Here is a 19,347-nt window from a genome sequence, read left to right as displayed (position 1 = left end):
CCTAACTACATCAAGTAGCATATGTCAACTGTCATCACAAAGCCATCACATACCATTCCAAATAATGACTCAAGTCTCTTGGCCCACAAACATACTCAAAACTGCTTACCTTGGGAAGCTTACTCCTCCGAAGGAATGATGATATTGCATCCCGGCCCGAATTAGATGGCAGTATTTCTCTGACTTCAATAGTATCATCACACAGGAAGTAATGCAGGACAAGTTCTCTACGGTCCCCAAACAGTGAGGTTGAATCATCCCACAAGCAGAAGAAACGCAAAACCTTCCCATCAAACTGGAGGAATCGTTTCAGGGTGTCAAAAGACTGATAGGGACGAAAGGGATCCACAAACTCTAATGTCTACAAATGGAGAAAGAGGCAGAAATGTAGTAGGCTTTATGTAGTCGTGTCTGGGAAGCAGACAATTACTTTAGTAAGACTTTGTTTCTATAGACTATTCTGTCATCCTTTTAAAAAAACTTTCAATTAAATACTATGTCATACAGATACACAAATTTACAGTCAGTTTTAACCTGAAGAACATAGGCAAATATTAGGAAGCTTTTCATAATTTGTTAAACAACATTTCAACATACTAAACTATATTTCTGGGATATGTTTGGAGTTGACTTTTCTCAAAGCCTTACATTTTAAGAATTAGCAAACCTAATCTATGGTGACAGAGACCAGAACAGTAATTGTTTCTGTATAGGTGATATAACAAGAAAGGGTGACTTCAGGAGACATGACTAGAATGGGAAACAAAGGAATATTTTGATGTTATGAGCAATAGTCAGTATCTTTTTTGGTTTTTTTGCCATGCTGATAATTGAACAGAGCATCTTAGACATACTGTGGAAATGTTCTATGGGTGACCTACAACCCTAGCCCCAAATATTTTACATCTATTCATATTGATTACTTTGGTGTATACATTTTCCAAACACTGACCTGCATTGATCTAAGATTTGAGCTGCATTGATTTAAGGTTTATAAACTCAATCCCAAGCTGATTATATTTTCACCTTGTAAATGTGTCTTTCTACCAGAAATCCCTAATGTCTGTGTGCATGCATATATGTATGTGCAAAGATAAGAGGAAGAAATATATTTGTGGTTTAATTTTGCTCAAAAATTTTCAGACATCCAAGAAATGGACATAGGAACAGATCCAATGGAGAACCTCCACGCCACATAAAAACCCTATTTGGCTAGACTTTGCTCTAGAAACATTGAGTCTTCTTGGAGCATATTTCCTTGAATTTGCAACATCTTAGCCCTGTCTTAGAATATATCTGCCTCCATTCTATCTGGTATAAGCAAATGATGTTGTTATGTAATGAAAGATTCACTTGTTATCCCAAATTGAATTATATAATTGTTCTATAAATTCCTGAACTTTTGTGTTTATTCAGGGCAGTCCAAGCTCACTCTTATTTTACGAAGAAAACAAAAAAGCCTTCTAGAGGCTTTTTCATCCTTATCCTTGATATTTAAGTGAAATTATGGGACCTCTGCTTTCATTAATTAAAATGCTTTTAATGTATAAGACTGCCAAGAAATGCATTATTGATCATATACCATTAAGATCTTGTTTAGTTTAAGCAAACTAGCTTAACTTTACATATCAGTGCAGCAGCAAACACTTAACTAAATCCATAAAAGCCAATATAAAAGTCTCTTATTAAACTCTTAATTTTCCAAAGATTTCTATATTTATTCATGAGTTTTCTTTGCCCTAATGGAATACCAAAATGGTTCCCAAAGTGTGAAGGGAAATCATTTAGAACATTTGCTTTTCCTTGGTACTTACTTGCAATTGTTGCCCCAAACTTTTTCTTCCTTAGAAAACTATAAAATCTGACAATATGTTGAATTTTATGAAATTCATATAATTTATCATCATTCATAATCACTATCATACAATAACTGTGTGTGGATACATATAGTCATATGCAAGGAACAATAACTTATATGGATCTTTTTCCTTCAGATTCTCTCTGGGGCTTCAAAAGAATTTGTATTTATTATTAAAGGCATTTGATAGACATAAAAAATGAGTCCAAACCTGAAAAATCTTTTAGAGTGATACAAAGTTATTTTGCCTTAGATATTCCAGGACTAATAATACAGATACTTCACGGAGGATTGTGTGCCTACAACATCAAAGCATAATTTGCTGAGGCTAAGAGGCAGGTACAGCATAATGATCTCACACATAACTGTTAATGAAAGATTAAAAAACAGAATCACATTGAATTTCATTTTTAAGTTTTGTTATTCTGAAAGGAAAAGAATTATAAGGTTTGAAAACAATAAACATCAGATAAAACCAACTTATGGAGAGAGCAATTAGAATAGTAGTTATCCTGGAGGAGAAAAGAAGGACTGATTAGAAAAATCTGGGAGGAGGGGAAAAGGAACTGTTCAACACTCGTTTGGATGCAGGTTAAGACTCATTCCAAAGTACATTTAAGGCTTATATCTTTGGCTACGGGTAGTCATATATCAGCCACAACAAAAAATAGTGAGGAGTGGTAGCACACATCCGTAATCCCAACATTTAAGCATCAGGAGGACAGTGAATTCAAGATCAACCTGAGTTACACAGTAAATTCAACACTCTCCTGTGCCATTATAGTGAGAGCCTGTCTCAAGAATCTGTAAATGAATAAATACAAAATAAAAATAAAAATACAAAAAGAAATAAATGACAAGAATAGAAATTAGGGTAAGAATCCAGAGATTTCCAATCTAGTCTTAATAAGAAGCCTGGCTAGGTTTGCGACCTAACCAATGGTATTCAGAGCCTCCTGGAAAACAGAAAACTAAGGTCAAGTGATCAGTTTAAAGAACTGCAGAAAAACACTGAGTCTCTGTTCCTTACAGTAAGACCAGATTTTAAATTCAATCATCTCTCATAACTGGAAGAAATACAAAACATAGTCACTTCACTCTTCTAGAATATTCCAGCATCCAAGTTCACAAAAGTTCCAAGAAGGAAGAAAAGGGCGTGTTCAAAGTTCAGTTTATTTAATCAGTTGTACAGAAGACATTTTTTTCTCCAACCAGAAGAAATAGGCAACTAAAAGCAGAAAACACAAGCAGAAGAAATGTGGGCTCAACTCACATTCTATTGGTGACCACAAAACTAATTCTGGGCTCCTAGACATTCTCCCACCTACACAGCTCACTAAATAGTCTACAGCTGGAAGGGAGGCTCCCAAAAAGTACTGGAGGGTGAGGGTGAAGGGAGGCAGCAAGGAAGAGAATGAGGGATCATTCCTGCTCTGTGGCCACCATCTGGTCTTCCTTTCTATCCAAAGAAGAGCAAGACAGTTCTCATAACCATGGTTTTCTCTGAAGACAAGAAGGCACACATGTATCTGTTCTTACCTCTCTCCGCATCTTCATGTAGGGATCGAATGGACGCTGTCCTGGAGGGTTCAACTTGATTCCTATTTTCTTTAAAAAGTTTTTTGTGAATGGATCGCAATCATAAATCTTGAATGTGCGCCCATAGAAGACAACACTTATGTTGATATTGAAGTCATACACAGTATAAAACTGATCATCATTGGGAGGTGGGAAAGGAATCCGATGACGCCTGATAGAAGTGCCTAGGGAATAAATAAAATGCAGTTTTTAGCCATTTGGCTAGCAGGAAGTTATGGTATATCTAAGCAACAACCCTGCATGCTTCCCTGTGGTTGGGTACAAGGTAAGGGGCTGTTTCTAAGAAATAACATTATACATTCAAACTCAAGTAAAAGTGAACAAAGACTTTTTAGGTCCAGAGTTCTCTGACCAGCCTGATAGGACATTTGAATTTCCTAAGTGTTGTTTATATGAAGTATGTTTATAAAGCATAAAGACTAGAGGACAGGAATGGATATAAGAGAGGGGTAATGTTAGCATGGCAAGCACACTGCCACTCTGTCATGTACTATCTGTCCTACAAAAAAAATGGGCTTGCTTTCAGTTACTACAGAGAACTCGATACATTAAACTAAACAGGACACTAAGGTCCTAAAGTAAAGTGCTCATAAAAAGCTCAAGAAGCTAAAAAATAAACTAACAAGCTTTAGTTTAGATGTAGCATTACTATGATTTACAGCTTCAATAAGCATGAATGACTTTAGGCTGCTTAGAAACTTCAGAAGAATCCTTGTTCATCTAGAAATGTATTCTTCCTTCTTCTTCCAGTACCTCTGCCTATATTCATCCAACCACATCCACCAAATGAGGATTGCTACAGACTTCATAGTTTCAGCCAATACTCTGAGTCATAGGTTTTTCATTTCATCGTATCTTCCATATCCAACCCTATGGAGTTCATTCTCTTCCTAGTAGAAACAAAGGGATAATCTACTATTCAATAGTGGTCAATAACAGCAAAAAGGACCATCCCTTATTTGAGCCACTTGCCTAACCCCTAATTCCCAAGGAGGAGGAGACAAAGTGGGGATGAAACAACACCTACAAATATAAGTGGAACAACAGGAGAGGAACTCTGACTTTAAGGAACCTGGACCTTCTGTGGGCAGTTAGGAGTCTTACTAGACTGAACAATAAACATGTTTGCCCTTTGTGACTTGGGGAGGGACTGCCTCTTTCCTCCAAGGATATAAGCCAACCTGCACTAGAAAACAAGGCCATCTTTGTCATTCCAAAGTTGTCTGTGTATATATAGAGCTTTGTGGAGTGAGCTCTGGGCAAAGAGCAGTCTATATTTCAAGATATACAGAAATGAAAACTACACATGCAGAGTTATCTTTCAACGTGTATTACTAACTTAGGCCTGAGAACCTACTCTTAGAGCAAAGTGGAAAATATCTAAAGGACCTCACATTGCTAATAATCCAGTAACATGTGCTTGTGTGACTTCAGTATGGCAACATTTGAATATAAAGATATCAACTTATGTTCTTAGTGTTGTATATAGCATTAAGAATAGTGCCTTTGCTCGAAGTGTAGAAATACTTAAAACTTAATCATTCTTGTTGATTATAAGAACAGTTTATGAATAATCTTTGTGTGCCAGGAACTGTGTTGGGCACTGTTCCATCACTCTACTTATCTTTTCAGTTTGTTGAGGAGAAATTAAGTAAAAATCATTTTCATCTTCTTTTCTTCATACCAATTTTTAATTACTTGGTACATTAAATTAAAATAATAAAACTATAAAATTAGAACTGGCATAGACTATTTTTAAATGTACTACATAAAAGATGATATAATTTTACTGCAAAGAATTACACTTCAATTAGCCTTTAATTCATGCCATTGAAAACAGAATGCAAATTATTTAATCATTCAAGATTAGACATTTAGAACAAATTGCATACTTAAAAATCTATTAAAGGATGGGCATTTCAGATATTTTCAGGAACTATTATATGTCTCTTTAAAAATAATTGCATTGTGGCAGGTTATTAAATACTCAACAATCTTGAGCTTCTTCAAAACTTTCATCTATGGAACTAGGGAAGTGGCTCTGTGAATAAAGCACTTGTCTTGGATCCCCAGAACCCTCAGAAATGCCTGGCTGGAGTGGCAGCTGCCTGTAGCTCCAGTACTCAGGAAACAGACAAAGATAGCCAGGGCATGCTGACAACTATCTAGATTAGAATGAATCTGTGAACTGCAGGTTCAGTGAGAGAGCCTGCTTCAATAAATAAAGTAGAGAGAGAACAAGAAAGATACCTCAGTATTGACTTTGACCCTCTACATACATGCACACACACACATGCACACAACATATACAAGTGCAAAAAAAGTGCATCCGTACTGTGATGATTTGATCCTTTATAGTCTTGGGCATTTGACTACTTGGTCCCCAATTGATATCAGCATTTGGGAGCTGTGGGAAGCATAGCCTTGTTGGGAGAAGTATCTCACTGGTGCCAGGCTTTGAGTTAGTTCTGCTTTGCTGTTCAATAAATAAACCCTCACCTTCCATACCTTACATAATTTTTACCTTATTTATAATAATCATATCATAAATGATTTTTACCTTGCTGCCATACCTTAAGTCTATCATCATGAACTCTCACCCTCTGGAGCTATAAGTTCAAATAAACCTTTATTCTATAAGCTACTTTGGTCATGGTATTTTATCTCAGAAATTAAAAAGGTTAATATGTATACTTACAATAATTTGTACTTCATTTTAAGAATTTAATTAAGCTACAGCTTTGTTAAGTAGGACTCTGAGTAGGAATATTCAGTTTCAAGGTCTGTAGTAGACTACAGTGCATTTAAAGAATAATAATAATCACCACTGCCATCATAGACCTAGAATAAACTTTTGTTGATACATCTAATCCTCGATGATACTAGAGACAGAGAGCATATGAAGTATCAATGTTTATTTCATAGATGAGAAACTAAAGCTAAGAATGCTTAAGTGTCTAGACCAATGTTATATTCTAAGAAATGAGGGGAAAGCATTTTGAACTTTAGATTTCAGACTAAAAAACATCATCATTTTCCACAGTTTTCACCGAGTTCTATCTCACTGTATATCATCCAGAAAGTACTTAAGTGAAGGAAAAGAGGAAGCTCCATGGGCAAAATTTAATAGAAATGGGCTAGATAGAGATGCCAGCTACAAGGAAAAGAGAAATTGATGATCGAGCTGTTCTCTCAAAGCATCCTGTCTAAGGATTAATTTCCAGAACCAGCCACCTGCTCCCTGTATCACACAGCATTTCCACCCTCCACCCCCAACCCCATAGCCTACATCTCATACCTCCTCATAGCTTCCCAATGTCAGCTCCCATTAGATGGTTTTGAAAATACCAGGAAAGTAGTAAGGACTCTACCAGTAGGAGTTGTTTGTAGAATACCAAAGAAATTGGCAGCATCCAATTTATCCTCATCTCTCTAACACACACACACACAAACACAAAGTCCTACCATCTGACTACACTCAAGCTTTAACTCTCTAACAGCTCCCTGTGGTGGAGATCAAAGTAGCCAAAGATCCATTTATGTTTAACACATTTCCATGGCATTCAGACTTGCTTATAACTCTAAATTCAGCTTTACAGAATTCACCTTTCAGAATTAAAAGTCCAACATCTACCTCAATCACGACTGTTAAGGATATCTACTTGATTTCAGTGGCATTGCATACCTAGGGTGGACTAGATAATATTTAAGTGAATGAATATAAAAATGAAATTGGCCGCGTCATTGTGTCTACTGAATGTATGAGTGATCAGTTCTGACAGAGCACTAATTCTTTCTCTTGTGCTTATTTTGTTCATCCACTAATGTGACTACTCCAGTTTTACTGTTATTTTTCTAAAACGTCACCTTTACAGTGTGAGTTTTACAAGAATAATTTTTATATACCTTTAATTTGACACATATCTAGAACAAAGGAACAAAATATCAACTATCCTACATCTTTGAAAAGAATGAAAAATAACCATAATGCAAGACCCTATTAACCATTCTGTCAGTACAAAAATATAGTCTGGTATATTACTTAACACCCTCTTGCATTACTCCCTTCATGCCTAGCTTTCATTACATATTCTATGAATACCTACCAACCTCTTGGCACACCACTTCCCCACATATTTCTTTCAGGTTACTCGTTTATGCTGTGCTCTCTTTCTCTTTCAACTTTAACTGGGAAAACTTTTTAGGCAGCTCTCAGATCTGAAGTTCCTAAGTGGCTCCTGGCTTTCCCATTTTTGATCCCTCACACATCTGGTACCGTTGATGATACCTGAATGGTATAACAAACATTACATTCCACCTCCCATTTCCCTTCCTCCTTTCTTTCCTTCATCTCCCATAGCTTCCCCAATATTTTATTGAAAAGTATAAACACATCTTTATTCACCTCTGATCTTAAATTCTTTCAAAAATTTTTGTGTGCTGTATACATACAGACATGTCTGTGTGTACATGCTAATATATGTGTGTCTGTGTGTCTCTGTGTGACTCTCTGTGTGTGTCTGTGTGTCTGTGTAGGCCAGAGGTTAATATCTATTACTTTCTGCTTTTTTAAAAAGATAGCATCTCTTACTCAACCTGTGACTCACTGAATAGATAAGAATACCTGGGAGCAAGGTCTAGTGATCTTATCTCTGCCTTCCCAGTGCTGGGAAAACAGATGTGTTACCATCATGCCTGCCGTATTACAGGGCTGATGAGGAATCCTTACTCAGGTCTTTGTGCTTGTATGGCAAGAACTTTACTGACTGTGCCGCCACCTCGGCCCTTTTCACTTTTAAATTCTATGTTGTTCCATTCATTTATAACTCCCCCCTCAATATTTATCCTCCTAAGTATCAGATTTAGCAAAATGACAGGTGAGGTGAGGATATTTACCACTATACTAATGAAGACAAGCCATAGATTTAGCAAAATTAAATAAAGAATACCCAATTAAATCTAAATTATAGAGAAATAGCAAAGAACATTTTCCTGTAAGTGTATCACATGCAGATAATGGTTATACTAAAAACTTCATTCCTAACCTGAAATTCAAACTTAACTGCTCAGCTCATGTTCTATCTGGCAACCCTACTGCTGGCCCTCTCTATTTTATGGAATAAAATACTTAGACATAGAATGTGCCTCACACAAATGCATGGGATAAAAATGAGGAATTTTAGTTTGAAAATACATTTGCTTTATTCATGTAAATTACTATTTTAGGAAGTATAAGAAATAGTACCCAGTTGAGGAGCCAAAAGCAACTATCACTATAGGTCATTGTTCTTAACCAAGGATGTACTAACAACCATCTAAAGGTCAATTCCTGACACCAGTTCATCAGTATGAAAACGTATGACTTCCTACCTAAAGCTTACTGGTCTGGGCTATGCCAGAAACTATGTCATGTTTCAAATCATTATCTCTTTCTTTAACACAGATTAGTTTGGACAAGATAGTACTGGACAATTATTCTGTTCGATGAGTAGGCTGGTTAAGCTTCTGGGTTAATCTGACATTCTTGGACTGATACAAAATTGTTTTAACTACATTCCAGCATAAGGGCAAATATATATATATATATCTCCAACAAGAACTAGTGTATATTGAAATACACTGTTCTGAATAAAAGCTCACATAAGCTGAATACCTATTTTTATACCATCCTAATGGATGCATGTTTTTATTTCTATCTTAGGCCAACCTCTCTGCACTCTGTAAAAGAAAAGAGAAATACACTGTAAAGAAAACTATAACGGTATGTATATGTTGGGGAATTATAATTTATCATGTTGTATTGGTTACTCAACTGTAAGATCCACATAGAATAATTATATCTGGCTTTTCCATAAACTGAAAAAATATCGAAATCATATAGAGCAACAGGAACACAATCAGTGCACAACACCTAAACTTGACCCCACGCCTATAGAATAGGCAATTCACAACACAGAGATTACCTGCCCCATCCTACCAAGGTCTAAACCACTTTCTTTTCCTATATTACTTAAGAAAGCCTGAAGAAGGCCTTTAAGTGAGTTTTCAAATAATTCGCTGCCTACGCATACCTTCCTTAATGACAATCATATTAAATATTTCAAGAGACATAGGTCTCTCTGCAAACAGAACCTGATGACAGAGTGGTTATTCATGCTTGCTTTCGACAGGATTTGTTATAGCCCTCCAGGTTTCTCCACTCAGTTGTCAAAGTCCGTGTCATTACACGGTGTGATTACTGTGTGCTCTATCCATAACCTCTGAGATGCAGTTTCATTAACAAAAATCACAGTAAGTCAATCAGAAACTCAGAAGGCAAGATCTGATGCAAAGTTCACGAAGGGGTGCTGCTTACTGGCTTGCTTCCTCTCTAATGACTCTAGCTTGTGTCAAGTTGATACACAAGACCAGCCGATACATTTCTTTATTGGAGACAATGTCTCTCTATAGAGTCCTGATTGTCCTGAAGCTGACTATGTAGACCAGGGTGGCCTGAAACTGACACAGATCCTCCTGCGTCTGTCTCCTAAATTCTCAGATTAAAGGTCTGTGCCACTACACCTGGCCTTGCTAGTTTTTAAAAACTTCCTTACATTTGAAAAAAAAAAAATCCCTAAGAGTCTAAAACTTCTTGTCCCCTTTATGAAATAATGTCACATTTTTAGGCTTAATGTCGGTTAAAACTTTTTTTTATTTATAATGTTAAAGTACCTTTATATTTCTTAAAGGATTTAGCACAGAATTGTTGATACTGGCCAGGAAAAAGATTGCCTAAGAGCTGAGATGCACTTACCCTCAGAAAAAGGAAACAGGCTAATTGTTTATAATCTGGTGTCTGATTCCCACTCCAAGTCTTGATTTTACTCTTCCCTACAAGGTTCTATCTGCCTGGTGAGTAGCATCATTATTCAGATGTCTCAACACTCTTTTGAAGATGTCATGCCTCCTAATGAACCAGAGCAACAAACTACATCTTGTTCTATCTTCCATTCTTGGCCTTTACAAAGATAGGTATTCAACAAATACTTCTTGGCAGTGCTACCTGGCTCCAGATTCCTCATTCCATATCCCAGGCACAATATAACTACACTATCAGGAAAAAAATTCTTGATTTTTTTTTTCAGAAGCTCCTGCACACACCTCAGTTTCCTTTTTAAATTCATCATGAGAAATCATTATGGAGGTGTTAGGCCTAAGTAAGTAAGCAAAAATTTATTCAACGTGGGCAGAAAGAATGAGATATAACAATAAGAAAATATGAAATATGGAATATATGTGTTAAATATAAAAAGGATGGAAGGACTAAAATGTAACTAACTTTCAGGCAATATTAAATATATATGAGACACCTGGGCTCTTATTATTCATGTACACTAAATGTACAAGTCACTAAATATTCATGAGTACTCAATATTCATGAGATCTTAATTCGGCCACTCATTTACTGTTGGCATCCATTCTGGCCCCAACTGCACTCTGCCCAAGAAACACAAATAAAAACCTATTAGTATTCAGTAGGACTACTGGTGAGCTACAGCTGTGGCCAAGCATACTCATCCACGTACTGATCCATCTGAGATAGTGTGTACCTTTTGCCCAGAGTTCCTACTGCCTTGATTCTTCTTGTTTAACCTTCAATATTGGTCTGTAAACCACATTACTTGCTATCAAGGTTTATAAAGGGAGGAGTGCTAATGTCTACCCTAGGACTCAGGCAGCATGTACTTCTCTTCCATTTAAACTATGCCCAAAGTGTCTCTTTCTCCCTGCCCCTCACTGTATTTTTAAATTATTTGTTTGTTTAGTTCATTGGTTTGTTTTTGTAGTATGGGAGATGGAACCCAGCACCTTTAATGTGCTGGGTAAGGGCTTTATAACTAAGCTACATTCCCAGCTAGCCCTCACGAAGCATTTTGAAATTATTTTACTCTATTATGTGATTTATTCATTTTAATTTGGCCCATGAGCCTTCTCTTTGGTGGTCTATGGGAGAGTCTATCTACATGCTCCTTGGAGACCAACACTACTTCAAGGTACTATCTTAGCGGCCACATAAAGAACCGATAATGAGTGGAAAGGAAATTGCAGACTTTGAAATTTAGTCTTTCTATTTCAAACAACTTTTGTACTGTTCTGCCTTCCACACGACAAATTGTCAGTCCTGCCACCATCATGATTGCTATCCTTTGCAGCATCTAGAATTCACTCTCATTCCAGAGGAAGAAACACAGCGAGAAAAGAACTGTCATTTCCTTTTATCTCTAGGATCAGCTTCCCTGTGGCCACAAAGTAAATTCTGCTCTATAGCAGAAATAGAACACTGATAAAGACTACAGGCACATACAGTGAAAGAACCGGGCTCTGTTGAGATACTATGGCAGTGAATCTTGCTGATTTCACTGGACTCAGAAACACCAGGAAACTAGAAATACATATCATGGTTACATCTGTGAGGGCATTTCCAGAATGCTTAGATTAAGATGGTGTTAACCTAATAAACAGGATAACTTAGAATCAATCCATTAATGGATTCAAAACATGAAGAAATCTCTTTGGAGGATGTAAAACTTTACCCAGTAGGCTCTGTTTGGAGGGATTAGGTCATGAGAATATCGTTGGTAGTTGTATCTTGCACTGGTCCCTGCTTCTGTTCTAGTCAGCTTACTGATCATCATAATGTCAGCTGCCCTACTAAGCTCCTTGTCCACCCCCTTACACACACACAAACACTGAGCTGAAACAATGAACAAAACAGGTAGTGCCTCCCTTAAGTTGTTTCCGTAAGAAATTAGTCACAGCAATGCTAAAACTAACTGTCACAGTTAAACAACCATCAAGGTCATAATACTTTCCATAGTGTTAGCAGTAAATGAGGAGAACCAGGATGACACAGGTGGCAGGCGGAAAATTTAAGAAAGAAGAAATATTAGCACCCTGAAATTTGCAGGGGAGAAAAGCTTTCTTTTCTCCCAAGAAAGAAGCAATAGCATCCTGGATGATGGTACTGGGGTTATATAGTGACACCAAAGAAACCAAAAGCTTTAAAGACATGGTCATAGATACAGAAGAGTTTACTATAGTAGATATAGTAATATAGCATACTACAGGGGGAGGAGAAAATGGCCTATGTTTAATTATAAGTGGCAGAAATATAAGTTACTACTGTGGACTACAGGCTAACATCATGTTTATATTCATTTCTGCCTATAACTGAGATGCCTGAGCATTAGCATAGGGTCTTTTATAAAGCTAAATATAGACAATATATAAAGGCAGGAGTTGGAAGGAAAAATATCACATTGCAGTTTTAAATAGATACCTTGAGGCAGTCCACTATTTATCACCTCTGGTTCATTTACTTGAATGGTGTCATCTTCAAGGTAGAAATAGATTTTATAGTATCTTATTCTAAAGTTTTCTTGCCTTTTATCAGGTACTTCATCTTCCAAATAGGCATCAAAAGATAACACCTGTTAAAATCATAATTAGAAACTGTGAAAAATCAGAAAACTTAAAATTAATAAATCTATGTCCTATACAAGACAAAGATTAAAGAAGAAAGTTGGTTTTGCCCAAGACATTCTATATATCAGCTAGAGAACAAATATACAATCTAAGTTATAGTATGTTAAAATTATTTGACTTTCACCACCCTTTGGTTACAACAACAACAACAAAACTATATTAAAGTAATAAGTCCATCTTTCAGTTCTACAATAAAGGAAACTTCTGTCTATCTTTGGACTCTCAAAATAGGATTCAAAGTGTATTATCAGAAGCACAAAATACTTTTTCATGTTTATTTTCCTCATTAAAAATAGCATAAAGCTCCCTTAGTTATAGAATAAAATTATCCTGAGACTCAGACTTACTGATTGCTTACCTTGACATAGCTCAAAAAGACCAATCTGAAAGCCTTCTAAAAATATGGACACTCCACCTGCTATTTCTCCAGGAAGCTAAGTAATCTAGAGCTGACATGTGAATGGGTAATGGAATTGATTCTAAAGTGGTTACAGTAAAAATCGGAGACATTTAAAAAATACTGAACAAAAATGAAGGTATGACCACTCCAAGGTATGGTTCAGGAGAAAGTTTCTATTGTACATGTGAGAGCAAGTACAGCTAGAGACATCTAGACAGACATTCCAGAGCAGGAAAAGTAAGTAGTACACTAGAGATGGCCAGTAGACTAAACCAAGCCATATGAGAAAAGAGAAAGAGGAGGACAGCTAGAGATGAAGAGAAGAGAGGGAAGTTAATTCAGGGGCTGGAGAGGTTAAGACTCTTCTCATTCACCCTTAGCCTCTCCAGGCCCTGAGCTTAGCTTCCCTTTCCCCAGCTTCTGATTCTAATACAATTTCAGGCATATGCTTTCTCAGGTCTGTAATCACAGTACTCATAGCCAAATAGGAAGCTGAGACAGGAAAATCAGCTGGAGATGCAGGTATGCAATATAGTGACAGAAACAAGAGTCCTGGCCTCAAAAACAAAGTGGAAGCAGATATCACACTCCCCAACATTGTTCTCTGATCTCTAAATATGTGCCCACACTAAATAAGTATAAAAATAAGTGGTTTCACAAAGCGAAATGAACACCATCTATCAAAGAATCCAGAAAAAGGAATTTAAAATCTGTTAGAAATGAAAATTTATAGAAACATAAACTATGAGTCTAGTCTATTAACTAATGTCTATAGTTCTAACTCTTGGAGAGCTAAGGCAAAAGGATTGATGCCAGTTCATAGCAACAAAGAGTTCCATGCCAACTGAAACTATAAAGTGAAAGTCTGTTTCAAAAAAATTAAACAAAAACAAAAAACAGTAGGGAATGTGATACAAGGTTTTATCATAATTTCAGAGTTAAACAGAGAATAGCTTAAACCTAGAGGATACAACTGTTTCAAATTTTCTTTTTTAAAATGTATGTGTGTTTGTGTGTATGTATGTGTACATGTACACATCATAGGGTTCAAAATACAACTTGGGAGAACCAGTTCGCTCCTTATATAATACAGGTCCTGTGGGTCAAACTTAACTCTGTAGCCTTGGAAGCAAACACTTCTTCCCACTGAGCAATTTTCCAGCCCTTCTTCTTATAAATAAATGCTATTTTCTTAAAAATAAAATGTGAATGGCATTTGGTATAATGTGTAATCTTTAGTTCCCCACACACCTCAAAAGGACCCACAGTATTTACTATGAGTTACCTGCCTGATCATGAAGGCATTGGGAGAGTTTTAATCATAGAGATTACAGGATATAAAATCAGCTCTTTAAAAATGGTACATGAGGAAAAAAAATTGTTCTGGAAGGAAAAAAATTAATGTTTATATTTCTAGATTTAGGATCATGTTATAAATAAAATGGAGAAATTCAAAGCAGTCAAAAAGTATACTTTGATTGGTAACTTGTTATAACTTGACACACAGTATAAATAGCTTCCAATTTAAAAGTTAAACTTATTTTCATGCCCAACTGAGTTATTTGCTTTTGACTACATAGTTCAAGCTGGATTTTAATATTCATTTTGATTCATGTTTTACCCTTAAAGTGTTATCAAAGATTATTGTCTAGTGAAGCACTGACACAAAATAGTATTGCATGCAAAAGTCTGTCCACCATCCATAAAAGGATAGGACATATAATTATAAGTTAAAACAACAGCCTAATCTCTCAAAACAAATTACATATTTTTTTTTAAAAAATGACGGTTTGGAGTAGTCAATACATAAATCACAGGGATTATTTACTCAAGAACTAAACATCTAAATGTAAGACAGGTATAATGTTTGGGACCTGCATTCCCAGTGCTAAGAAGGAGAGGACCTGTGATGCAGGAAGATTGGGAATCTGAACAACACAGTGAGACCCTGTCTCAAAGAAAACAAACTCCGAGTGTCGAAATCTTACATATCAATTTCTAGAGAAGCTGTTAGGAAAGATCAGTGTCACGGGTCAGTTGAAATTTAAAATGTTTAGGAATCTGGGTATGGTGGCATGCACCTGTAGCCCTAGGCACTCAAGAGGCTGCGGCTCCCTACTGAAGCACAGGATTTCTGAGCCAACCTAGACAACATGGTAAGACCCTGTCTACAAGAAAAGGCTGGGGGGAGGGGGTAAAGAGGAAAAGGTAAAGAGGAAAAGAGAAGATGAGCAGGGGAGAGATAAGATAAGATAGAGAATATAACACAACTGAGCATACACAAAGACCTGGGTTTGTTTGATCCTAGCACCACAAAAAAATATATTAAAATATATAGGCTCTGTTTTATAAAAAGGAACTCTGAGCTAAATTATGAAATACTAAAGAAAGTATAAAATAATGATACATTATAAAAAAAATCAGTAGAGTACAAAAAAAAATCCAATACCACCAATAGATGAAATTCAAAGAAAAATAATCACAACAAATCAATCTAAAAATGTGTTAAATAGGTAAAAATTCAGAGAAGCTCACCAAGAAAGACTATATATAAATTCAGAAATAAAACATCATGAGGTTTAAAACTTGTAAGATAAATCATCTTATAAGACACTCAAAAACTAAAGTTTAAATTCAGTTTCCATTAAAACTAATTTCTATAATTAACATCAATTATCAAAATCAGTGAATAAGCTAATATCTATGATGTGAAAAAAATTTTCCCAAGTATTCCCAACAAATGTTTCAACCAAGCAGATTTACTAATGATTTCAAAGAAAGAAAGAAGACTATATAATATGATTGCCCTAGGATACCAAAAAGATGGATAGCTTAGAAAGTTAATTCCCATGTCTGATAAATACACCATTAAAAAAAAATCAATAAACTACAAAGCAATAGTCTTGAGCTTTTATCACATTAGAATCACTTGAGAACTTCTTACACTCCTGATGTTTGGACCACTTCACACCCTAATGCCTCTGCATCCTGACCCCAACATAATCATTCCCGCCACTTGATTTTAAGGCTTCCCGTGTGATTTCCAAGTGCAAACTACCACCAAAAATATTGCTACACAGAAATTTTACTACTTAATGTTTTACAGAAGATCATAACTATATTATAAGCAATTTATAGAACTTCATTAACAGTTATGAGCCACCTATACAAAAAGCAACATTTTTCTCACAGATATAAAAATGATTTCAAATTAGGAAACATGTGCAAATGTAATGTAATGATCCCGTGGCCATTTCCCACCCCATATGGTTTAAAATGCCAGGGTAATTCCTCAACAAAATATAAAACATTTGCTTTAAAACGGCCTCAACAATCAACATTATATTTAATTAAGCTATGTATCTACCATTATTAAGAACAGGACAATAGAAGCAAAAGTATCATTAATACTGTCATTAGACGTTCTAGGCAATATAAAAAGAGAAGAAATAAAAATGCTAGGACAAAATAAAACATCACTATGGGCAGATAGGCAAAAGCTAAATAGGTAAATATATAAAATTTCATTATAAATACAACCTAATTAAAAATATTGTAGTTAGAAAATATAACAGCAAGAAGTATGTCCACAACAGAGAAGAAAAATTCTACACAGGACCAGTGAGATAGATCAGGACATAGAGATTATGAAGCCTGATAGCTGAAATTCAATACCTGGAGCCTACATGCTGGAAAGAGAATATCCACTTCTGCAAATTGTCACCTGTTCATGCACACAGTGGCACATGAATACATGCACATCTGCTTGCATACATACTTGCACATATATTAGATAAATTAATAAATGTGATAAAATTTAAGGTTATATAACCAAAGCAGTTTTAATTAAAACTTTGATAAAACTCAAAACATTTGCTAGAAGATACAGAAGAACTTGACTACAAATGAATTATATTCTGGATGTAGACTAAAATATTTCAATTGGCTATTTCACTGGAATTATGAATTGTCAGAATAATTCTTAGTAAACCTGATGAAATAAGCCATGCACTATTAATGATAACAGCAAAAATTAAAGAGCAATAGAGACCTAGCTCATCCAGATTTTATACCCAAATGCCTCAATTATTAAAACAGAACAAAACCAGATTAACGAGACATATACTATCTGATGATAAAGAATATATTCTATTGAGTATACAATTTTAATACATAATAAAATAATCACAAATCAACAAAATTACTAACTTAAAAAATCTGGCTGTATATCTCCACCTAAATAAACTATAAGCCCCCAAAATACCAGCTTTATCCCAACAAATTAACCTCTTTCAGGACACACACACACTCACAAATAAGGAGGTGAAGGCAACAGTATATAGGAGGAAGGACAGATAAGTTGGTAGGTCAACACAGGACAGAAAGATGGAACACTGTAGGGAATTCTAGGATTTAAAGAAAATAAAATGGAAAGTATGAAATTGCTGATCACCTGGTATTGCAGTACTACAGAAGAACCACCATGCCTCAGTTCATATCACATTTTTAAATACTGCAGTTCTCCTAAGACAATGTGGAGCAATTTGAAAGATCCTATTACCTATCCTTCTTGAGAGGTATCTCAAGAAGTCTGGGCACATAGGCCAAAGGGAAGGAAAATCAAACTAGAAATCTTAAATGTTACAAAGATATTTTTACTGCAGTTTTTTAATTATAAGGGGAAAAGAGTAGCATGAGGCAGTCTAAAAAGTTTGAAAAGGGAGAGTTTAGTATTAACTGTATGTAGTCCCTGTGATATTATAAACCCACTAATATGGTTTTGAGAACCATATAGTAATAATAAAATTATTTCAGACATGCAGAAATGTTAAGTTAAAAATTACAAAAATGGTTATATTTCATAATTGTTTTAAGAAGTATGTAAGTTTAAATTATGCTTTTTAAAAACTACACCTATGCTATTTGAAAAGAGGGGGAATGTAGGAAGGGGGACTAAATACTTGACAGATTATCAGCTTTATGTTAACAAATCAACCTCTTTCATTTTCTTACCACAAAAATGGGCTAGATTTACCATGCATGGTATATTGGGAAAGATACCATAGGGGTCACAGAAATAGGAAGCCAGGCCACCAAGAATATTCCAGGATTTCATAAATATAAGAAATACAGGTAGAGTGGGTGAGGATGAGGTGTTAAGGGTTGAGGAGGACAGAAAGACCAACAGAGACAGCTAACCTGGACCCTTGCAGGATCCCAGAGAATGAACCGCCAGTCAAAGAGTAAGTACCCACTGGCTGGACCTTGATCCCTGCAAATATGTAACTTGGTATTCCTACGGGTACCCCAACAACTAGAACAGAAGCCGTCCTTGAATCTGTTTCCTGCCTGTGGATTCCCTTCCCAGAACTGGACCACAGTGCCTGGCCTCAGTGGAAGAGGATGTGCCCAGTCCTGAAGAACTGTTGGGGGGGGGGGGCTGTGGGCGGGTGATACCCATGGGTGTTCCCCCTTCTCAGAGAAAGGGGGAATGGGGGGGCTGAGTGAGAGGTTACTGGGAGAGGGGGCTGATACTGTGATATAAAGTGAATAAATAAATTTTTAAAAAGAGTTGGGGAGAGGAGAAAGGCGGTTCATAGGTCTAAGGGGTGGGAAAGGAGAAAGGAGCTGGGAAAGGGAGCACATAGGTTTAAGGGGTAAGGGAGAAAGGGTAGTACATAGGTTTAAACTATGTTTTCAAAGCCACAACTGTATTATTCATAATGGGGGCAAGCCACAGGTGGGGGAGAGAACAGAGTGGAGACGTGACACAAATACATACAAAATGGTGGCAACTCACCAGCGGAGTTCTAGCTAGGACCACCACGTAGCCAGCCACAAGAAAGAAGCGGAATAAAACAAACAACAACAACAAAAAAACCCCAGAAAGGCTTACGGAGAAAAGAGGCGGGTTGAGGAAGGTTCTCCAGGCTTCTGGCCTATCCACTGTGAACAAGAGGAACAA

At 36.2% G+C, this 19,347-nt stretch overlaps 1 protein-coding gene across 1 annotated transcript in view; it reads right to left on the bottom strand.

The window, feature by feature from the left end:
* Efhc2 (EF-hand domain containing 2) overlaps positions 1 to 19,347 on the bottom strand; it is a 173,111-nt gene that overhangs the window by 92,762 nt on the left and 61,002 nt on the right. Inside the window, exons 3-5 of the mRNA XM_034485609.2 lie at positions 12,777 to 12,927; positions 3,398 to 3,621; positions 110 to 361 (exon numbers count right to left, since the gene is read on the bottom strand). Coding sequence (XP_034341500.1) covers positions 110 to 361; positions 3,398 to 3,621; positions 12,777 to 12,927 — 627 coding nt within the window. The remainder of the gene's footprint in view (positions 1 to 109; positions 362 to 3,397; positions 3,622 to 12,776; positions 12,928 to 19,347) is intronic.

Source organism: Arvicanthis niloticus, chromosome X (genome assembly GCF_011762505.2).
Source record: "Arvicanthis niloticus isolate mArvNil1 chromosome X, mArvNil1.pat.X, whole genome shotgun sequence".
Lineage (NCBI taxonomy): Eukaryota > Metazoa > Chordata > Mammalia > Rodentia > Muridae > Arvicanthis > Arvicanthis niloticus.
Note: the sequence above shows the minus strand (reverse complement) of the source record. Positions and strands in the feature narration are given on the sequence as shown.